A 23,022-nucleotide genomic window follows, 5' to 3' on the forward strand; every position below is an offset into this window, starting at 1 on the left:
TAAAGATTTGTGAAGAAACTGGATATAGTTTATACGAAATGAAAGTTCTTGTGTTTATAGCCTTGTTCCAAACATACGGTAATTGTTTGTTTCTAGAATAACTTAATATTTTCATTAATAATCACTAAGTAATTGGAAAAGATAAAGCCAAATTATTTCTATATGTGGAAGTAAGAGGCATATCAGGAATCTAGATTTCGAGGTCCTACAAATCAACTTTCCATACTATGGTGATAGGAGAAAACCATAAAATATACCTACTGCTTCCCTTGTCTCTAGTTCTTTAGGTCAACTTTCTCCCGGGACAAACTTGACCTTCACTGGTTGGGTTTTTATTGGAGGTCAAGCTGTAGATCCTGGCTACACAGGAGTCGCAGCGGTGGGAATAGTCCTCTAGTTCTCTAGGCACGCGATTCAAGTTTGGTAACTATCTCCATAACGTCTCATGAAGGGTTATTTTTGATAAGTAATAATGTGTTTTCAGCATATTGTAAAGAACCATCCAAACAGCGCAGCGTCAACCTAGCACTAGAAACCATTCTAGAATTCGACAACAACGAAAACTCTGCTGATGTCAACATAATCGATAAAGTGCGAAGCTTCCTGGACCGAGTCAAGATGGTCATTGACAAAAATAGTGTATACAGACGGAATCTGCCAAGGGGACGCTTGAAATTTACTGATTTCATCAAACATGTGATAGGCATTTTGAGTACTTACGATGATAGTGATTTGGAAGACGTCCTCACGATTGTAGACGATGAAATGAGGAAGTATCACTACAAAGGCTGCAAATTTCATGAATTAGTAGAAGATATCAACGTGAGAAGATTCATGGCTGATAATTTGGAGAAGATGAAGAATGCTCCAGCTAAAGTGGTTAAGGATGAATTGCAGAAGATGCTTAAGAAATTTGAGGATGATAACATGGGGCTGATGCAGAAAACGGTAATGGATTACGTGAATACTCTGTACGGAGCCAAATCCGATGCTAAGTTTAAGGAAGTTCTTAACAATTTAGCATTGTATAAGAGTAAGTCGAAGAGGTCTAGTGTAAACTTAGTGAAGGTCGTCAGAGATGGAATTAGATCTATCATCTTCGACCACTACAGCTCGTTGGAGCCTCAAAGACGTCGCGATCTGAAAATTAAGCTGGAAACCTTTTGGAACGACTACGGTCATCCTGAGAGAAGTCACCACTACGTGTGGCAGTTTAGACCTTTCAACAACGATGAAACCAAAAAAAAAGACAATCATGTAGAAGGAGAAGAGTCTGCTAGTTACGAATTAAAAACTACCCCTAAACGTCATAAGCATGCCAAAAATGTACCAAAACATAAACCAGATAGAAAAGTGAAGAGAGAACGTGATGATGGAACTACGAGAAGGCGTCTAACTTTTATCACTCTGTACCCTGAATCGATAACGTTCTTGGAGAAACGTCGGCACAAGAAGAAGTCGACTACAAAGAAGATAAACGTTCGTTCGAAGGAACATAGGAGCAAGTCTAGACATAGGAAGAAACATAAGCCAGTTAGGGAGATAGTGGCAGAGCATGAAGCGGTGATAAATGTAGAGAGAGAACAGTTCATTGACACGGATGATGAGCCGACCACTGTTAGGAGTCATAAGAAGACAAGATTTGTCAAAACATCAAGGAACAAAAAGAAAAGGTAAATTATTATCAACTAAAATAACTGTAGTCTACTTTAAATATCTAATTTACTTTGAACGATTGTTTGATTTAAAGGAAGAGTCAATGCTATCAAAGTAATAAGGTAGTTAATAAACAGGGGGCAGCGTGGGCAGGCCTCCCACTAGGTGGACCGACGATCTGGTGAAGGTCGCGGGAAGAGCCTGGATGCGGGCAGCGCAGGACCGTTCGTTATGGAAATCCTTGGGGGAGGCCTTTGTCCAGCAGTGGACGTCATTTGGCTGAAACGAACGAATATGCCTTAGTATTTTCAAAAATCTTTTACTTCCATTTTCCTATCCCAGTAACGTGTCTAGATTTATAACTTGGTTTGTTTCAGATATCACTCAATCGAAAGAACGAATAGTTACAAGAAACAAAAGAAATCTAAAAAGCCACGATTTGAACATCACACCGAAGAGTTTAGAAGACATAAACTTACTTCAAAATTGGAATCTGACGAAGGCCTCTCAATCAGCTTTGATGATGAAGATGCTAGTGATGTCGTCACAAAATCATTTAGAAAAAGCAATGCCAATGATACTTTACAGGTTAACCATACTGCTGGTTCAAACAATACGACAGCCAATGCAGTACCAGTAGCAGACACAGTAATAAAACGTATAGACCACCTTGAAAAAGAAATAAAAGATGTAAAAGAACAGATGAAGGTTCGCAAAGAATCGGATGAAACGCCTCACTATGAACCTTTAGACTTCTGGGTAGGGACTACTAAGCCAGCCACCACTAAAAGCACAACCAAACCTACTACAACTAGACCTACAACGACTAAAACGACTAGAGTTACTACTACAACAACTAGACCTAAGACTACTACAGCAAGAACTACCCAATCTACAACTAGAGTAGTGGACAATACGTTTGCATACGACAGTGCAGTATTTAGAGCGAATCCGACAAATGGAACGAAAGATGAGAAGAAAACTCCCAAAAAAGAAGAAAAAACTACCGTAAAAGAGGTGACACACAAAAAGGTCACTGAAAAAAACGCTACGACAAAAAAGTCAACGGAAAAAAAGTCTACCGCAGAAGTCACCGCAGAAAAAAAAGAAGGAGAAAGTTTACCAGGAGGGATGCCTATGCCACATGCTGATAGCGATCCATTAAAATTAGATCAACCAGTAGAAGACGATTATTACAACGACATAGATGGGGCTAACATGAATTTAACCCGTTTTGAAGATATTGAGAAGTATTTGAACGAAACGAATCCAGTGCACGACCAAACTGGGTCTATGGTTCGTCAGCAAATGCTGGACAAATTGAAAGGCCTATTTGCAGGGAGTCCGGTATTGAACAATGCTACAGATTACATACCAACTTTACCACCGATTCCTTCATTGAATGAGGAGGGGACGGAGCCATTAAAGTTCCTGGATGAAGTTGATTTAACAAATAAATAAATTCGATGTTTGATTTGAATCATAATCCTTATTTAATTAAGAGTAGGCGCACACCGTTGATTTTTCGTCGGCCGATACTTTAGTCGGGCAGTTGATCAGTATGGGCATGTATGGGAGAGCGCATACTACGCCGATTCGATTTGGCCGATTCTTCATACAATTTAAAATCGGGCACAACTATCGGCCAACTAAAAATCAACGGTGTGCTCCTACTCTAAGTCCAAAATGGGCTGTATTATAGTAGACTACAAACACAGGGCGGCACTGCAGCTAGAGGCTACGGTTGACCGCAAAAAAGAAAAAGTCGAATAAATCGTGGTGGCTTGCAGTTTGCGATCTACTGTCCATCTCGATGACGATGAAATCTCAATGACCGTCTTTCTACCTACAAAAGCATTATAAAATTTCATTAAAATGATAGGTTGAAGAATAAATCTGCCTTGCCACGATAAAAACGCTTTAAATCGAATATCAATTGAATCATGGTTATCGATAATCATATCCAATTCTAATCGATTATTCGATTCGAAAGCAAACGTCAAATAAAATTTCTTTTTAGTCTGTGCACGTCTTGCTGTGTTTTTTGACACGCCTTGATTGTTGTAATCGCATTTTCGAAGAATTTTGTGGTATTTGATGTGATTTGTGACATCGAATAAGTTAATTAGTGTGTATAGTTAATTAGTGCATCGATTCAAATAAGTTTAAGTGGAGAATTACGTCGGATTTCGCCGCTAAAACAAGTAATAAATCCCTTACATTGTTTTTGATGTTCAACCTTGCCAAATTAAAAAGTCTCAGTTTTGGAAAGTTTGTAAACAAGTTAATGACATTTCAATTTGGCAGTGTAATCGTTTACCTTTCACTGAGCTATAATTTGTTTATTTATTCATGAAATTCAGTCGATTTACAGATCAATATTTGTCTGCAAACTTTGTTCAATACACAAACAAGATAATAAAAGTAAATTACTTAATTAAATTACGCTGCACTCTCGTATGAGTCATACATTCTTCACAATGCATATCTACTTACCTATTACTCATAAGAAACAGTTAAGTTACTCCAGTTTTTACTACAATTATATTTACAACTGATAAGAAAACAACATTATTGCTTGAACAAATTAAAAAATAACATTGTATTTTATGTAGAAATGTACAAATTGGTGTTGTTAAAAACTGTTGTTTTAACTTTCACCAGCTTACAAAGAGTGTTGCAACTGATTAATAGATAAAACTGTTGCAGTTTTATTATATTACTGTGACTATACATGACATTTTATGTAAACAATGATTTTATATGACTACCTACTATTTTAGATAAATAATTTGATTTGATTTGATTTGATTTTAGTACTATGAATCCCAACTAATATTATAAATGCGAAAGTAACTCTGTCTGTCTGTCTGTCTGTTACGCTTTCCCGCTTAAACCTCGCAACCGATTTTGATGAAATTTGGCATAGAGATAGTTTGAGTCCCGGGATAGAACATAGGATAGTTTTTATCCCGGTTTTTGAAACAGGGACGCGCGCGATAAAGTTTTTCTGTGACAGACAAAATTCCTCGCGGGCAAAGCCGCGGGCGGAAAGCTAGTATTCAATAAGATTAAAATATACAAACCTCATACTTAAATGGTAGAATAAGAAAAAGTTATCATTGATAAATTAATAAGCTAGGAGTCAGTTCATAAATAATTAATACCACTCCAAAGATTGTAAGAGTGCCAGACTGGCAGTCTTGTTAAACTCTTGACACATAGATTTATTATTTTAACTTTACGGGACTATTCCCACCGCTGCAACTCCTGTGTAGCCAGGATCTACAGCTTGACCACCAATAACCCAACCAGTGAAGGTCAAGTTTGTCCCGGGGGAAAGTTAAACTGTCATTGGACCTGCAACAAAATTTAAATTAATCAGAAAAACGTAGGAGTGTGAGTGGTTAGGAAAAAATACTATTCATGAATTTTCATGTACGTATTTTGGAGAAGGTCATAGGTAATTGTAAAAAATAATATTACAAATTAATAAGACTGGCCAAAAGTGCATAAAAGTAAAGATAGTTGTATTTGATAAACACTTTAGTTTATACGAGGTGTGTTCAAAAAGTAAGGTGACTTTGTATTTTTAAGAAAAAATATTTATTTATTTATCAATATTTATGTTGTCCCGTTCAAAGTAATCCCCCTCAGATACAATACACTTATGCAAACGGTTTTTCCAATCCTCAAAGCACTTCTCATAAGCACTTTTCGGTATAGCCTTTAGCTCTTCCAGCGATGCAGTCTTTATCTCCTCAATCGTTGCAAATCTCCGTCCTTTCATAGGTCTCTTTAATTTTGGGAACAAGAAAAATTCACATGGGGCCAAATCCGGTGAATATGGTGGCTGAGGCATGATTGTGGTGTTGTTTTTAGCCAAAAAATGTCTCACAAGCAAAGATGAGTGAGCAGGGGCATTATCGTGATGCAAAAGCCATGAATTGTTTTTCCAAAACGTTAGAAAAAAATTATTGGCACGAGCCAAGCGATATGCCGATATCCTCAGCAACTTCTCTGATAGTGATTCGACGATTTTTCAAAACAATTTTCTTCACTGCTTGATCGTTTTCATCAGATGTTGACGTGCTTGGGCGTCCAGAGCGAGGCTCGTCATTGGCATCTTCCCGGCCATCTTGGAAGAGTTTGAAACATTTTTTTTTACTCAGAACAGTTTCACCGTATGCCACTGTCAACATTTCAAGTGTTTCGGAGCACTAAATTTAAAAATTTTTACACAAAATTTGATGCAAATCCTTTGATCCATATTTTTCGATAGCAAAAAATCGCCGAGCACGCAAAACATTTATAACCTTTACGGCTCTCACAACCAAATAAAAAATGCTATACACTTGAAACTTGGTACAGATGTTCGGGAAGAGTGTACCAACATAACAAAACAAAAAAATCGATAATCGAAAGTACGTTGCCCGCGAAATTTGAAAAGTCACCTTACTTTTTGAACACACCTCGTATGTCATCATTGCTTTGGAGGTACAATAAAATAAAAATAATATGAAGTTAAAGAATATAATCTATTTCTTTCCAGTGGCAATGACAGATCCGTACGGTACAACGGGGACCTTAACCCTAAAATGGGACCCGAAGAATCTGGAGATACGAACCACTTCGGTGGAGCGTACTTTAGAGCCGTTAGTGCTTCAAGTGACCACGCTGGTCAACAGCAAGGATAAGGCAGCGAAGAAGAAGCGTCCTGGCAAGTCTAAGCGGGCGAGCGCTCTGGTGGCAACTGTGGAGCGAGCCACGGAGATATTCATCGAGCGCGGGCAGACCATCGCTTATGAGAACCCGGAGATTACGCAGGAGATGCTAGCTGCGGTCGAGGAAGTTAGGAAGGCTGGTAAGTTTAAAGTAATTCATTTACCAAAACCAAACGGGTATTTGACACCCTCATATAATATCCTACTAATATTGTAATGTGAAAGATGAAGATGGATGGATGGATGTTTGTTATCAATGCTTACACCACTGAACCGATTTAGATGATATACAGGGTGGAAACGATAAGTGATCTCATTCGATTATTTCTAAACTATACAAGATATCAAAAAATTTATTACTAATCCTGAAAGTACTTCACAAGCTCTATCCAACGGTACCAATATTAGATTACAGAATTAACTGGATCTATCCAAAAATTTAATGTTTTCAGCTTCCATACTAAATTTATGCCAGCCAAACAATAACAGAAGTATAATTTTTTTTATTAAATAATAAACACTTAAAATGACTCGTAAAATGCATTCATATTTAAAATTATTCTTGGAAAACATTGGTTTTAGGCTTTACTTGCTATAATATTAACAAGACATGAGTGCCATGACTGTGGCTGTACTAAATGTATGGAAGTTGGAAACATTGAATTTTCGAATGGATCCAGTTTATTTTGTAACCTATTATTGGTATCGTTGGATAGAACTCGTGAAGCACTTTCAGGATCTGTAACCAGTTTTTAAATATCTTGTATAGTTTTTAAAATTATGTGGTTTTACTAAATGTATGGAAGCTGGAAACATTGAATTTTCGGATAGATCCAGTTTATTCTGTAACCTATTATTGGTACCATTTAAAAGAGCTTGTGAAGCACTTTCAGAATCAGTAATCAGTTTCTCGATATCTTGTATAGTTTGGAAATAATCGAGTGAGATCACTTAACGTTTCCACCCTGTAGAAAAAAACAGTGTTAGTTTATCCTGATTTTTTACGTTAACAAGAAATATGTGAATATCAAGCCTCCCAAACTGTTTCACCAGTGTGAGGAGTGTAAGACAAACCTCCATTTTCTACCAATATCAGCCACAGGGAAAGGTGGAAAATGATGGAGGAGGCTTTTACCCAAGTGGGGCCACAAACAGATTAATTAAATGAAACTGTTAACAAGTGGAATGTAAAGCTATAATAAATAAATAAAATCTGCCACTGCTGGGTATTGGTAGAAAATGGAGGCTACAAGCTCTTTACATGATTTATAACATGTTGCGAGTCTTCATTTATGCGTGATTCAGTGCCCGCGACACGTCATCGGTGGCAGCTATTCGGTATAAATCTTTTACAAAATCTAGTGGCTGCTTAAGTTACTAGTTGCGGCTACCAACCACTCGTGGCATCCACCAAATACCTTGGTTGGTGCCATATTAAATGACGACGCGTGTGTCAACCAATCGTGGTGGCCCGTTTGTGCGAAGAATTATTTGCGATTTCCTTCTCGACTAGGGTTGCCAGAACCAAAAACACAAAAGCCGGACTCGGTGCTTAATTTGGCCGGACATTTTACCCTGAACACGGACACGCCTTTTTTGCCATGTCACATGCAATTAGTATCATTGCTTATGGGCGAGTACTATCAATAACTATCATCTTCGAATCGGTAGCACGCATTCGCGGTAGTTCTTCACACGCATGTGTGCTTTTGACTGGGCGCGGCAGCCACATAAAAAGCCTAACAAAAGCCGGACAGGCCGGACAAGAGAATTTTTGGCCGGACAAGTCCCTAAAAAGCCAAACATGTCCGACTAAAGCCGGACACCTGGAAACCCTATTCTCGACTGCTATTATTTTGGATATCATAGGTTCTGACATAATATTTTTACACCTCCAGGAGCGGCAATGAGTGTAGCCGCGCGCGAATTCTCCGAGCAGCCGTGCGCGTCCGCCGCGCGCTCGGCTATGGTGCGAGCCGCGCGAGCGCTGCTGTCGGCCGTGACGCGCCTGCTCATACTAGCTGACTTGGTGGACGTGCGGCTGCTGCTGACGCGCCTGCGGACGGTGAGTGCCATGTAGTTCCGAGGTTTGACAAGAGATGGCGCTGGACGCAGTTGCATCGCGGTATCATTTGATTTTTTCCGAAACTATAAGTAAAATTGGAGACTTCTAGGGACATCCATCATTCTGACAGAATGTCTGTGCTTGCGTAGTGAGTGAAGTGAGATCCTGACATAGAGCCTCTTCTGGAGAAACTACGCTGTAAGCCAGCATCTCACTATGAGATGCTAGCAGAGCTTCTCACTTGGTGGAAACCCAGCATTCTCAAGTATCAACCACTGAGGCAACTCATTTTGGTAAGATACAGAGGTAGTTTCATGGTAGGTAGCTAATGTTGCTTAAAGGCTCTGTGGACCTTGCAAATGTGACGTCACAAGTCTGTGAGTGCCTACTAGTAGTTCCCTGGCTCTGGCCAGAGACAGGTGTCTCAGAAGACAGCCGGTCTTTCCCCTATAAGACTATAGAACAGCGCTGCTGTCGGCCGTGACGCGCCTGCTCATACTGGCTGACCTGCTGGACGTGCGGCTGCTGCTGACGCGCCTGCGGACGGTGAGTGTGTAGTTCCGAGGTTTGACAAGAGATGGCGCTGGACGCAGTTGCATCGCGGTATCATTTGATTTTTTTCGAAACTATAAGTAATTGGAGACTTAGGTCATCATTGTGAGTCACCTTTGAGGAGCTCTTAGCTTGCATCTTACCTAATGGAAAGTCACTATTAGGCCGTAGGTGGAAGCGAGGTATACCCGAAAGGAACTGTTTATCTTACTTACCATCCATTGGGAATCGTGGGGACCTCTGTGTCCGAAACAGGTGGTCTCGCTTCTAGAAAACCTTTCAAAATTCAAATTCAAAATTCAAATTCAAAATTATTTATTTGCATAAAACATGGTACATTTCAGTTATTATCTTGTTACGAGAACAACATGTTTCATCGACATAGCGATATGCAAACATTTAGTCGTCATGCAGTATTATTATTAAATTATTAATAGTCATTATTAATATTACATGATCTACCTCCAATAGAATTTAAATGTCAAAAATATTTATTACAATGCAATTACAATATCAATTAAAACAATTAGGTAATTCAGGTAAGGATTAAAATTTAGGATGTCACATAAATTATAATAAATTAAGCAATTTTATGATCACAATAAAATGTGAGAATACAATGTCAGTATCAAAATTACAAGAATGTCATAAATTAACAATTCGCATATGGTTACCACGGCAGAATTTTATAAATTCATCTATGTCATAAAAACAGTTTTCAGTGAGAATTCGGAAAATAGTTCTCTTAAAAAGATTGAATTGCAAATTTTGAATGTGATTTGGAAGTAAATTAAACAATCGTATACACATACTATAACAATTTTTAGTAAAGCAAGTTGTGGCTGCTGGGGGTACTGATAGCTTCCAAGGGTATCTTCTCGTACCACCACGATTACAAATATCAGACTTTTTTATAAAAAGGTTTGCATTTTTTTTCGTAAATATTAGGATTTCAAATATGTATAAGGAGGGTAATGGCATGATTTTTAGATTTTTAAAGAGAGGCCTACATGATTCCATCTGTCCAACATCGCACATAGCTCTTATACATCGCTTCTGTAGAATGAAGACACGATTTGCGTGAGTCGAGTTTCCCCACAAGATTAGCCCATACCTTAACACCGAGCCTACGTATCCGTGGTATGCCATCAGAGCTGTCTTAAGGTTAGACAATTTCGTAAGACGATACAGAGCGAAAACGAACCTGTTAATCTTCTGGCACACAATGTCAACATGATTTTGCCATGTAAGTTTGGAGTCGATTACAATACCAAGAAAGATTGCCGATGTAGTCATGTCAATAGGATTGTTGCGATGCTGTACTAATAATTGCTGAGGTTTACCATTTTTGTTGTAAAATTGTATGTATTTTGTTTTATTTGTGTTAATTTTTAAGTCATTACATTCCAACCAATTTGTTATATTTCTTATTTCATTATTTATTTCATCATTATAGTCAATATTCGATTTTTTGTGTATTGTTATAGAAATATCGTCGGCAAAAAGTGTGACCGGGTATTGCGTACAATTTGGAAGGTCATTAATGTAAAGGATGAAAAGTAATGGACCCAATATACTGCCCTGAGGTACACCTGAAGTATTTAACCTACTCTCTGATCTGTACGTCACGCTCTGGAACCTATTATCTAGTTTAGGTATTTCTACAAACTGTGTCCTCCCACTGAGATAGCTTTCTATCCAACCATAGGCAGCTCCCCGTACACCATATCGTTCGAGCTTGTTCAGGAGTGTTTTATGATTGACAAAGTCAAAGGCCTTACTCATGTCGAAAAGAATGGTGGAAACGGGAACCTTCTTGTCCATATGGTACAATACATTCCTAATAAGAAAGTAACACGCCAGTGTTGTTGACCTTCCCTTGCGAAACCCAAATTGCTCCTCCCTAATTATAGCATGTTTTGTTAGAAATGAAATTAATCTGGCCTGCATTGCCTTTTCAAAAATCTTTGACAAAACTGAGATAAGGGCAATAGGTCTGTAATTATTTATATCATACCTATCTCCGCGTTTAAATAGTGGCCTGACAATGGATAGCTTAAGAGTGCTAGGAAATTTACCGTCCACAAAACAACGATTTACAAAATGTACTAGCAATGGCGCTAACTCCTTCGCACAAGCCTTAACCATTCCAGTGCATATCGCATCATAGCCTGTAGAATTTGTATTGTTAAGAGATTTTATGATTTTAATTATTTCATTTTCATCAGTAGGGTTCAAGAATAGTGATACCGAAGTACTTTTAATGAACTCGAGTTTACTTGGATTACCTCTATAGTTACAAGGAATGTTAGTTGAGTCTATATAATGATTATTAAAAGAGTTTGCTATTTCTAAGGGATTATCTATTATTTTGTCATTTATCTTCAAGTAGTCTATATCATGTTTGTTATTAGTATTGTCTTTGTTATTTATTACATTCCAAGTTGCTTTGCATTTATTTCTAGCTGTATTTACGTAATTTTCATTTGTAATTTTTTGGGAATATTGTATACATTTTTTAAGAATTTTAGAGTACTGTCGGTATTTCTTTTTTTTATTATGTGCATATTTTTTATAATAGGATAAACGTAGTTTTCTTTTAGTTTGACATGATGTTCTTAAGCCCTTGGTTAGCCAGTTAGATTTTTTATGTGCTGTATTAAACATTTTAATTCTATATTGAGGAAAGCATAAATCATACAAGAGGATCAATTCATTATGAACTAGCGTGAAGTCTATATCTACATTCCTGAATTCAACTAGGTTTCGCCACGGGTAGCTCGTCAAAACATATTTAAATTTGTTCAGGTTGTCAATACTGTAATCACGTCTCATTTCAAACCAAGATTCAAGCGGTGGTTTACGTGGTTCAACTGGTACAGTCAATAATTGGGCTGTATTATGGTCTGATAAGTATATGGATTTGGTATATCCGCATGCTTCCCTGATATTGCTTGCGAAATGATCTATACAAGACTCCCTTCGAGTAGGAGTTTTTATATGCAAATCCAGATTGTAGCTAATAAGTGTTTCAATTAATTCGTCCGATAAACTATTTTTCTTTAGGGTGTCAATATTCCAGTCCCCTGTAATAATTATATGTTTTTTAAATGATTTTAATTTGTCAAGAAGATGATTAAGTTTATTAAAAAATATTTTCAAGTTTGCTGTTGGTGTGCGGTAAATACACACGAGGATTATTTTATATTCTACTAGTTCTAAACCACAACATTCAAAAGTCAGTTCAGATGCCAATTCATTCAGAAAAGGAAGGGCTTTTGTTGTAAGTGTTCTACTGTGCAAGATACAGGAACCTCCGCGTTTTTGCGTTGACCTACAAAACGAAGCGCCCAACCTGTAACCTTTGAGATTTATGTTTGACTCACAATGTCTTTTGACAAACGTTTCAGTTAGACATATCAGGTCCGGGATTTCGTAATTTTCCGACATTTCAGTTAGAGTTATTTCTATAAGTTCTTTCTTACTAAGAAAACCAGCTATGTTTTGGTGCATGATTAAGATCGAGTCATTTTTTATAAAAAAGGAAGTGTGTCGGATCTTAGGTCTGTTTCATGGTATGGACATGCCTCTGATATTGATGGATTTGGTGAATATGGTGATTGTAGGTAATCCACTACATCCCCATGATTTCGCAAGTCAGTCAAGAATGGTTCATGATTGCGATAGGATACATGTATAATGTCTCGGAATATACCAAAACATAAGTCCAAGAAATATTTAGAGCCAAGATGAGATCTGTTATAATTAGGTTTCACAAAAGTACAATAGGTGAAGCCCTTACATATAAGTTCTATTTCCCTATTAAGATAATTACTTAAATTCGCTTTATAAGGCAGGCCACACATAACAACATTTGTGTGTCGTGTTAAATTTAACCATTTTAAAAGTGTGATCTTTAAATTAAGTGGGTTATTGTCGTTTAAGCCTCCCATAACTACAACAAAGTCATGCAATGTAAGACTACACAGTTCGGTTTTGCAGGTATTTAGAACTTCTTCTAGGCACGCGCCATCCTTCCAGAAGCATGTCACTATATAGTTTGTATTCAGAAGTCGTTGTAATGCTCGTTGTACGCCTCGTCCTTGCTGGTCAGCTATTACCACAACTTTTATTTTCCTTGGAATAGCTGTCACTGTCTCAGTCTCTTCCTTAAGCTCGAATGGTCTCCCCTGATCTTTTCTTTTATCTGCACTATTTGTGTTGTGTTCACTTAAATCATGATCCTGTAGGCTACGATGTGATTTATGGTTTTTTGCTTTATCTTTCTTTCCGTATTTTTTATTATTTTTGTTTTTGTTATTTAAAGGAGTTGAGCATATAGTTATTAAGTCTTTGATTTTTTGGTCCTGTTCTTTGATTTTTGTAGCCATAGTCTTGTTTTCTAACATCAGATTATTCATTTCATTCTCTGTAGCTTCAAGTTTCAACTTTAGTTCGCTTATTTGATTTTTCATGATTACCAATTCTTCGTGATTCTGAAGTGTTGATAAGTCCGGCAAGCTTTTCATTGCCAGCCCACTAGACTCCGACCCGGACGAAGAAGAATCTGCACTTTCAATATTTGGTAGCGATGTTTCAAGGTAGTTCCTTTTTCTTCTTTGTGTAATAAAAACAGAATAATCAGACCCTTGGTTTTCAGCGCATGTGGGTGAAGTCAAGGTAGGTGTCGGGCTCGTGGATGGCAACAAGTGAGGCATAGAGCTCCCGGATGTTAAGCCCGTAATACGCGGTGATGTGGGAGCACATGACAGGGCCACAAGTGGAGACTCACGTAGTTCTGTAGGTGATGAAACTTCTCGAACATGACAGATGTCCATAACTGATGTTTCTTCTCGGGAGGCCATTTCCTCCAGGTAAGTAGTTGGCAGCCCAGGTGAAGGCTGTCGGCAAGGAGACAAAGATGGCCGTCTCAGTGGTTTGTTGAGAGTCGACTCTTGCTCAATGTTTGCTGATTTTTTGTTTGCAGTTATTTTGTCTGCACCAGATTTCAGAATCAGACCTTTATTGTACAACTTAGCGGCCGTTCCCGACTTCTGGTCAGGTTTCTTGTTTGCAATAGAAGTCCTTGTTGTTTTATGTGGATGAGGCTTGTCGATTGGTGTGCTGGTTGTAGGTTTGTTTTTTTGTTTACACTTTTCACATGTCCATAGTAATTTACGTGAATGGTCCATAAGGTAAAACAGCTTCTCCGACACGTTTGCACACTCAATATCAAATGTTTGTTTGCATAATGTACGTTCAGGAAACGTCGGTTTTCGATTTTTCGTCGACATTTGGTACATATACTGCATTTCGGAGACATTTTTCTTCTATATAAATGTCCACTTAATAGCACAAACAGCAATTAGAGTACAGTTTGACTTGCACAAAAATGACACTTGAACGAAGCACGGTGACTGTCCAGTCTGTGTAAACGCAGCACGGGCTAGCCGCTCGCTTGAATCGGCGGCGGTGACGGCCGTGACGGTGACTCATCGGCAGCGCGCTTGTTGTTATTGCGCCGACGAGCGATCGGTAGCCGTTTTTAAAATAATTCAAACTTAATTCTTCTATTACTCCGAAACGACATTGAATATCGAAAAACGGTTTTTTTCAGACAATGGGGAACTTAATTGGCTGTGTATTACTCGCAAATTAAACGATATATGATCACTTTTCACTACCACTTTGAACTAAAATCGACGGAGAATTGAAATATACGTGCTCTTCGAACAACTACCGCACGACGACTTCTAAGGTCTTAAAGCCAGTTCTGGGAGCATCCGCGTTAAATAGAGCGTGTGACGTCACAAGTCGAGATAGGCGGTCTCTCCACTTGGGTTAGGATACAGTCCCCAGGCTCGGAACCAGTTCTTGGAGCAGCCGTGTGACGTCTAAAGTCTTCTAAGGTTGTGGGTGCCCACTACAGTAGTTTCACGCCTGTCTGTGTCTTGAGACAGCCGGTCTTCCCCCTATAAGACCATAGAACAGCTCCCCCAGTCGTCAGTCCGCGCTCGGGATGGTGCGCGCTGCTGTCGGCCGTGACGCGCCTGCTCATACTGGCTGACCTGGTGGACGTGCGGCTGCTGCTGACGCGTCTGCGGACGGTGAGCCTTATCCCAATACATTTAGGGTCGGTTTTCCTTGCTCCAAGGCGAAGACAGGTCTTTTAGGGTCGGTTTTCCTTGCTCCAAGGCGAAGACAGGTCTTTTAGGGTCGGTTTTCCTTGCTCCAAGGCGAAGACAGGTCTTTTAGGGTTGGTTTTCCTTGCTCCAAGACGAAGACAGTTTTTTTCCATCCACTATGACGTGCGGCTGCTGCGAGCGCGCCTGCGGACGGTGAGTGCTACGTAGTTCCTAGGTTTGATAATAGATGGCGCTGGACGCAGTTGCATCGCGGTATCATTTGATTTTTTCCGAAACTATAAGTAAGATTGGAGACTTCTAGGGACCAATCGTCACTTTCCATCGTCAATCACTTTCCATCCTCAATCGTCAATCAAGCCGAAGGTGGGAGCGAGCTTCACACTGAATCGTCGACCATAGAGGAAGTGACTATCTTTCTTACCCCTATTGAGTGAGAATCGTGGGGACGGGGACCTCTGGTTCCGAGACAGCAGCTGGTCTTTCCACTAGAAGACACTATTTCACACAACCGCTTTTGTTTTCTGAAGTCTTGAAGCCGATTCTTTATGCAGCCGTGCGCGTCCGCTGCGCTGAATAGACTGTAAAAGTGTGACATCATAAGTCTAGGTGTTGGTCTGAGACAGGCGACGACGTTTCCATTTGGATATCCGCAGCCTCAGAGCCAGTTCTCAGAGTAGCCATACGTGTCGGCCTCACTCAATAGACTGTAAAAGTGTGACGTCACAAGTTTAAGAAGATGGTCTTGGCACTTGCTCTCCTCGGAGTCACCATCCCTTCAGCGTCCCGTAGCGAACCCTTATTGTATGTTCTATAACCGCTACAGATATTACTTTATTCTTTTGGTTTTAATATTGTGTGTTCGTCCACAGGTGGAGAACGACTTGGACAAGCTGAAGTCGGCGTCATCGCAGTCGGAGCTGGTGGAATCGGCGCGGCAATTCGGGCGCTCTGCTGACGAACTGGCTGCGCAGGCTGCCAAGAGGCAGCACGAGCTCAAGGTATGTCTTTTCTTTTTCTTTTGCTTTTTCTTTTTCGTTTTCTTTTTCTTTTTCTTTTTTTTTTCTATTTTTTTTTCTTTTTCTTTTTTTTCTTTTTCTGTTTATTTGACAGACAGGTTTTGCTTACTACAAATAATAATTAACTTTTTAAAAAAATAAAACCGACTTCAAATGCGTGAACACAAAAAAAACTAAAAATTGAAATTATTGCGTATAAAAAAGTTCATCCCCAATTTTCCACCCTTGGGGGTGAAATATTTTCTTCAAATTCGCATGAAACCACCCTTTTGATAATACCTATTCAACAAAAAATAATCGTTCAAATTGATTTATAATCGGCGGAGATATTGCGTATAAAAAAGTTCATCCCCAATTTTCCACCCTTGGGGGTTGTTTTTTCTATTATTAAATTTAAATGGGACCACCCTTGAGGTATTACCTATACGCAGAAAAAAGATTTGTTCAAATCGGTTCATAATTGGCGGAGTTATCGCGTAACAAACATGGAAAAAAAAAAACATACGGGTCAAATTGAGAACCTCCTCCTTTTTTGAAGTCGGTTGAAAATTAATATTCACCGTAGGTTTGATAATCTGCAGTTTTTTCAATATTTCCAAAATACAAGTTGCTTTCCCGGCCGGCCAATCAGTTGAAAGAGAATGAAGACACTTAGAAAAAAACCGAAGACTGCCGAGCGCGCCCGAATGTCTACCTTTGGCTACCTTCACCGCGCTCCGTTCGTTCTTATTTGAATTTAGGCGCGAAAAGGTTTCATTTAGGTTATCATTAAATTCTATCAGCAAGTTATGTTTAAGAGGTAATTCAACCTTTAACCTGTTTTTGTTCTTGCAGGAGCCGGTGATGAAAGACTCGCTGGCTGCGGCTCGAGCCGTTCTGAAGAAGCATTCCACCATGCTGCTCACTGCTTCCAAGGTTTGTGGACGATGTGTTGTTTCTCGCAATGAGTTAACTTGGTAAGAATTTATCACTATAGATCGTTTCATCCACTCGGACGCGCCCCACCATTCTTCAGCTAATGTTTGAGTGTTATCGGTACACGCTAAATGATCCATGAGTGCACACGCACAAACTCATAATCGGTCAAAACCACTTTTGACTGCAAAAATCAGTGAAAACCACTTTTGACTGATGCCCTTTGTCAATATCACTTTTGACTGACTTTTCCAGTCAAAAGTGGTTTTGACCAAGCGCGTTAGTCAAAACCTTTTTTATTTAACCGACCGAACAAATTGATAATCTACTTATCTTTTACCTGACGAATCTAGGTATTCTATGGTAAGTGATACATTTTAAAATTGTTTTATAACACATTTTCACTAATCATAACACTTTGTATGAATTTTGACGGATTGGTAAAATTTTAAACCAAGCGAAACCATTTTGGACTGATTTTTTGCACTCAAAAATGATTTTGACTAACGCGCCCTTGGTCAAAACCACTTTTGACTGGAAAAGTCAGTCAAAAGTGATATTGACCAAGGGCATCAGTCAAAACCACTTTTGACTGCCAGTCCAAAATTGTTTCGCCTGATTTAAAAATTTGCCGATTATTTGTTTTGACTGTAACATAACAATTGATTTCTATTCTTTTTTTTTATTTATTTATATTAGGGAAACAAACAATTTGATATACAGACAAATAATCACACAAAAAATAGGACAGAAATCAGCAAAGTTTCCACAGTTAAAATTAATACAGAGTGCAGACTAAAATTAATACAGAGTGCAGAGTACTATTGTCTCGATGTCTAGCTAGTACTCAAAGGGCTACTTAGTGGGTATCTAACCCTGTATTTATCTGTGTTTTTTCTTGTTATTATTGTTAATGCCTGTTTATATCACGTAGCTTATTGCTTATTCTTTCTCAGGTGTACGTCCGCCACCCTGAATTGGCGGCCGCTAAAGCGAACCGCGACTACGTGTTACGCGCTGTATGCTGCGCTGTCGACGCCATATCTGCAGTTGCGCACGGCCGCGCCGCGCCGCATAACGGTTAGTGAGACTACGCTACACTGCGATACATAACGCCTACATTACGTTACACTGTGATATATTACGCTACACTGCACTATACTACGCTACATCAGAAGTATACTGCGCTACACTACGCTACATTACGCTACACTACGATAAACTGCGCTACATTACGATTACGATACACGCTACATTACGCTACACTGTGCTACACGACGTTACGTTACGATACACTTCGCTACATTACGCTACACTACGATACATTACAAGTACCTACACTACGCTACATTACAATACACCACGCTACATTACGATACACTGCGTTACACTACGCCACACCAAGCTAGCGGCTGCTAAAGCGAACCGCGACTACGTGTTACGCGCTGTATGTTGCGCTGTCGACGCTATATCCGCAGTCGCGCACGGCCGCGCCGCGCCGCATAACGGTTAGACTACATACATTACGCTACACAACAGTCAGTGTACACTACTATGCTACAAGACCCTACATTACAAGTACACTGTGCTACATTACGCTACGTTCCCGTAAACTGCGCTACATTACGCTACACCACGCTACACTTCGATACATTACGCTACACTGCGCTACATTACATCACGCTACACTTCGATACATTACGCTATACTGCGCTACATCACGCTACACTTCGATACATTACGCTATACTGCGCTACATTACGCTACACTTCGATACATTACGCTACACTGCGCTACATTACACTACATCACGCTACACTTCGATACATTACACTGCGCTACATTATGCTACATCACGCTACACTTCGATATATTACGCTATAACTGCGCTACATTACGCTACACTTCGATACATTACGCTACATTATGCTACACCACGCTACATTACGCTACACTGCATTACACTACGCAAGACAGTCACCATTGTCAGCCAATGTACTTTACATACTTCATTACACAGCGCTCCCCTGCAGTACTCGAAACTTTATCACACTGAATCACTGCACAGGCACTACATTTATCTTTATACTACTCTGAATTACATAATGCTAAGTTCACATACGCCCGTATTCACAAACATTACTATGAGATCTCACAGTGCGCGTGGACGCACAGGGTGACACACGAACCTATCACAGAGCTCTATTGAACGCTGTGCGTTCGATTTGCTGCTTCACTTAAGCAAGCATCGTTTGTAAATACGGGCGTTAGCACATCTTGTGTGAAAATCCAAACTTTTGAGTGTTATTTCCCAATACAAAATCTTCTTTATTGTATTAAATTATTATAATTATTATTTTTACAGGCGCCAATCGTCCCCCGGTTGAGGGCCCCGGAGAATTAGCTCAGGCGCTGGACGATTTTGATGTAAGTATCCAAATGGATTAAATTCGACATCGACATCTTTTAATTTTTATGCAGTAGGCGACATCTTCACTTTCACTTTGTTTTTTACCAGTTGGTGCCATTGTTGTAGGCGCCAACTGGGCACAAACTCAATTAAATTAAATTCAATATGTTTATTGCATTCTATGTTCTACATAAGGTATTAAACAATATATTGTATAGTCTCAAACATCCGGTTTGGGCACAGCAACATTGTGTTTTACAAACATTTATTTATTAATTCGGCATGCATTTAGTGTTAAGAACTTCAGAAATACTTGTTTATCAGGAGCGCATGGTAATTAAGCTTTTAGCATTAGCAGTTACCAATTGGCGGCACTATCGAGTGGCTCACCAGTGGCGACAACTGGGCGCTAACTCATTCGCTTTCATAGTTACTAATTGGCGCCACTGTCTAGTCCAGTGGTTTTTAACCGGTGGTCCGCGGACCACTGGTGGTCCCTATAGGTATTCCAAGTGGTCCACGAAGTGCACTTGGACACCTTGGTCAAAACCACTTTTAACAGATTTTTGCGGTCAAACTGGTTTTGACCGATTATGAGGTGGTCCGTGACAAGACAGAAATTTGGTAAAGTGGTCCCTCATGACTTAAAGGTTAAGAACCACTGGTCTAGTCTCTCGCCAGTGGCGCCAACTGGGCGCCAACTCATTGCCTTTTCTCTCCTTCCAGGAGCGCATGGTCATGGAACCGCTAGCTTACTCGGAGCTACGCACGCGGCCGTCGCTTGAAGAACGCCTGGAGTCAATCATTTCTGGTGCCGCGCTGATGGCTGATAGCGGCTGCACCAGGTATCATCATCATCATCATCATCATCATTTCAGACATAGGACATTGATCAGGATTTAAAATAAAAGAGTCCCTTTTTTACTTGAGGAGTTGTCTATTCTTCATATGCTGCGTTTACATTGGTAAAATGGAGAAAAAATACGAGCTACGCGCTCGAGGATTCGATCCAAAGGTAAAGATGGCCGGACGACGCCGCTAGTGATGTTCTTTACTTCTTGTTTGGAGGCATTAGCGATAGTGACGTCAGGCGAGGGGTGAAAAAAGGTTGTAAGCGCACTGCGCGAACAGACGTCCACTGCTGAACATAGGCCTACCCCAATGCTTTCCATGCTGCCCGGTTGGTAGCGTGCGTCCAGCGACTTCCTGCTACTTTTACGAGGTCGTCGGTGGTATTTGATGGGTGCCCCAGCGGCCATCAGAACTGTCATTATTACAAATTCATCCAATCTGATAAAAGCTGATGGCTGATCGCAAATAGAATAAAAGGAAAAAAAAGCGGCCATTAGCTCTACGAGCTATATGCTCCGCCCACTACCACTTAATTTTAGCAATTCTGCAAACATGTGCTTTGGTTTTACTGCGGATCTCCTCATTTCTAATTCGATCATATACTTAAAAGCTGAGACGGGGGGACCTTTTTGCTGCTGCAACGCTGCCTAAGTTTGCCGATTACTATTTTATTTTAATTTTATTTTATTTGTTTAACAATGTTTCAACAGCATTTCATAAATAAATAAATAAAAATCATTTATTTGTAGACAAAAGCAGTCCATAGTTTGGTTAGTAACAATTTAATGGTACATAAATGTATGTAATTTTTTTTTTACTGATTCTGTAGTGTTGACTTAGTTTGTTCTATGTATGTATGTGTTTTTATGTGGCAACAAAAATAAATGTCTTATATTCTATTCTATACTCGTATGTTTAGTGTACACTGGACCAGAAAAAGCTAGCCAGGCTTGGACCCACCTCTCATGTTATTGATCAGTCAAAGAAACTTATTCTAAAATATATCATAATCCATTTACTTTTTTTTTTCTTTCTTTTAATATTGTATTTTTTTATTTTGTTTTTTCTCTTTTGTTTGTTTTTGTGTATTGTCTCATGTTTGCCCAGCTCTCTCCAAAAATGGTCACCGCAGAATAACAGCGTCGTGTTCTGGTTTTATTTACCACTCCAGAGCATGACACATGCTGAGCGGTGGCCAGTTTTGGTTCTAACTTGTATCTGTTATCTGTTTTTTGTTATCTGATTCTGTGTGCTATATTTTAAGTTGGAACCAAATAAATGTTTTTCTTTCTTTCTTTCTTCTTTCTTTAAAATGTGTTATATCCAGGGACGAGCGTCGCGAGCGTATCGTGGCTGAGTGCAACGCAGTGCGTCAGGCCTTACAAGATCTGCTCCACGAGTATATGACCAACGTGAGTGTACTTATTACTTCCTGTACTTTTATTACAGCTTGTTGTTGTTGTTTTTTATGCGTAACAAGGCAGGTATTTGACCACAATCGCACCTGATGTTAAGTGGGATGCAGTCTAGGATGGTACATATCTGCCCTGTAAGTGCTTTCACTCTCGCCTTGAAAAGGCCCGGATTATAGTTTTAATTTAGAGATCGCTTCATAGCGACAAGATTGTCTAAATTGTGTATTTTTTTGGGTTAATTTCTTTCTTTCCTTGTATTGTGTGGATTAATTATTTTTTTCAAAAAATTACATAATTTTGTCTGTCACAGAAAAACTTTATCGCGCGCGTCCCTGTTTCAAAAACCGGGATGAAAACTATCCTATGTCCTTTCCCGGGACTCAAACTATCTCTATGCTAAATTTCATCAAATCGGTTCAGTGGTTTAGGCGTGAAAGCAAGACAGACAGAATTATAATATTAAAGCCTGGTCCGTGAGCACGTAGAATCCCGTCCAATGACCCCAAGCTGCCCATCCTTGTCGCTCGCACGTAATTATGTTGATCACACTCACTGCGGGCGCGCGTCGCACAGTCGCGACAGCAATATAATTATGCGCGAGCGATAAGGATGGGTAGCTTGGGGTCATTGGACGGGATTCTACGTGCTCACGGACCAGGCTTTAGTAATTTGGTGTCTTCTCTATTTGTGCGTGTATGAGGGTCCATAAGAAGATAATAGAAACGTACAATTTAGATGATGATTTATTAGACACTGACTTGTCACATAAGATCTCAAACAGTTTTGTATAACGCTTTACATATTAGGAATACGTATGAGTAATCTTGCTAATGCCCGCTACAATACATCCCCCTTTCTTAAAAATAAAATACATGGTTAAACATTGTAACATACATGGTTACATAGATGGTTAAAAATACAATACCTATTCAATTGCTTTAATTAAAAGATAACACTTTTTGAAATAAGTAGGTAATAGTTAATAATAGGTACCTACATACATGAGTATACATAAACGAGTAGATACACAAAATACGATTACACAATTATACGATTACACAAATGACTTTTTTTTTAAATTTGCACACTTTTGGAACTTTGCACTTTCACTTTTTCACTTTACACTATCACTTGTTGTGTGTGCTGGGCGTGAGGGGAGTGGCTGATGAAGCCTGACTCTCCTCTGCGTACTGCTAGCACAGGAAGTTCTTGAAGTTCTCTCCTTACGTATCTTCCATAGTTTCTTTTCACTCTCTTCCAATAGAAATAAG

At 39.4% G+C, this 23,022-nt stretch overlaps 2 protein-coding genes across 2 annotated transcripts in view; both read left to right on the forward strand.

Moving 5' to 3' along the window:
- Window positions 1–3,117, forward strand: LOC135085164 (uncharacterized). The gene is made up of 3 exons (XM_063979920.1): window positions 1–78; window positions 485–1,673; window positions 2,034–3,117. The coding sequence occupies exons 1-3, from the start codon at window positions 39–41 to the stop codon at window positions 3,115–3,117; spliced, it is 2,313 nt and encodes a 770-aa protein (XP_063835990.1). The 5' UTR covers window positions 1–38.
- Window positions 3,118–3,690: 573 nt separating this feature from the next.
- LOC135085520 (catenin alpha) overlaps window positions 3,691–23,022 on the forward strand; it is a 113,768-nt gene continuing 94,436 nt past the window's right edge. The window contains exons 1-9 of the mRNA XM_063980306.1: window positions 3,691–3,860; window positions 6,209–6,520; window positions 8,279–8,445; window positions 16,013–16,141; window positions 16,994–17,074; window positions 18,031–18,136; window positions 19,440–19,501; window positions 20,211–20,329; window positions 21,664–21,748. Of these exons, the coding sequence (XP_063836376.1) occupies window position 3,860; window positions 6,209–6,520; window positions 8,279–8,445; window positions 16,013–16,141; window positions 16,994–17,074; window positions 18,031–18,136; window positions 19,440–19,501; window positions 20,211–20,329; window positions 21,664–21,748 (1,062 nt within the window). The 5' untranslated portion in view covers window positions 3,691–3,859. The remainder of the gene's footprint in view (window positions 3,861–6,208; window positions 6,521–8,278; window positions 8,446–16,012; window positions 16,142–16,993; window positions 17,075–18,030; window positions 18,137–19,439; window positions 19,502–20,210; window positions 20,330–21,663; window positions 21,749–23,022) is intronic.

This window comes from Ostrinia nubilalis, chromosome 28 (genome assembly GCF_963855985.1).
Source record: "Ostrinia nubilalis chromosome 28, ilOstNubi1.1, whole genome shotgun sequence".
Lineage (NCBI taxonomy): Eukaryota > Metazoa > Arthropoda > Insecta > Lepidoptera > Crambidae > Ostrinia > Ostrinia nubilalis.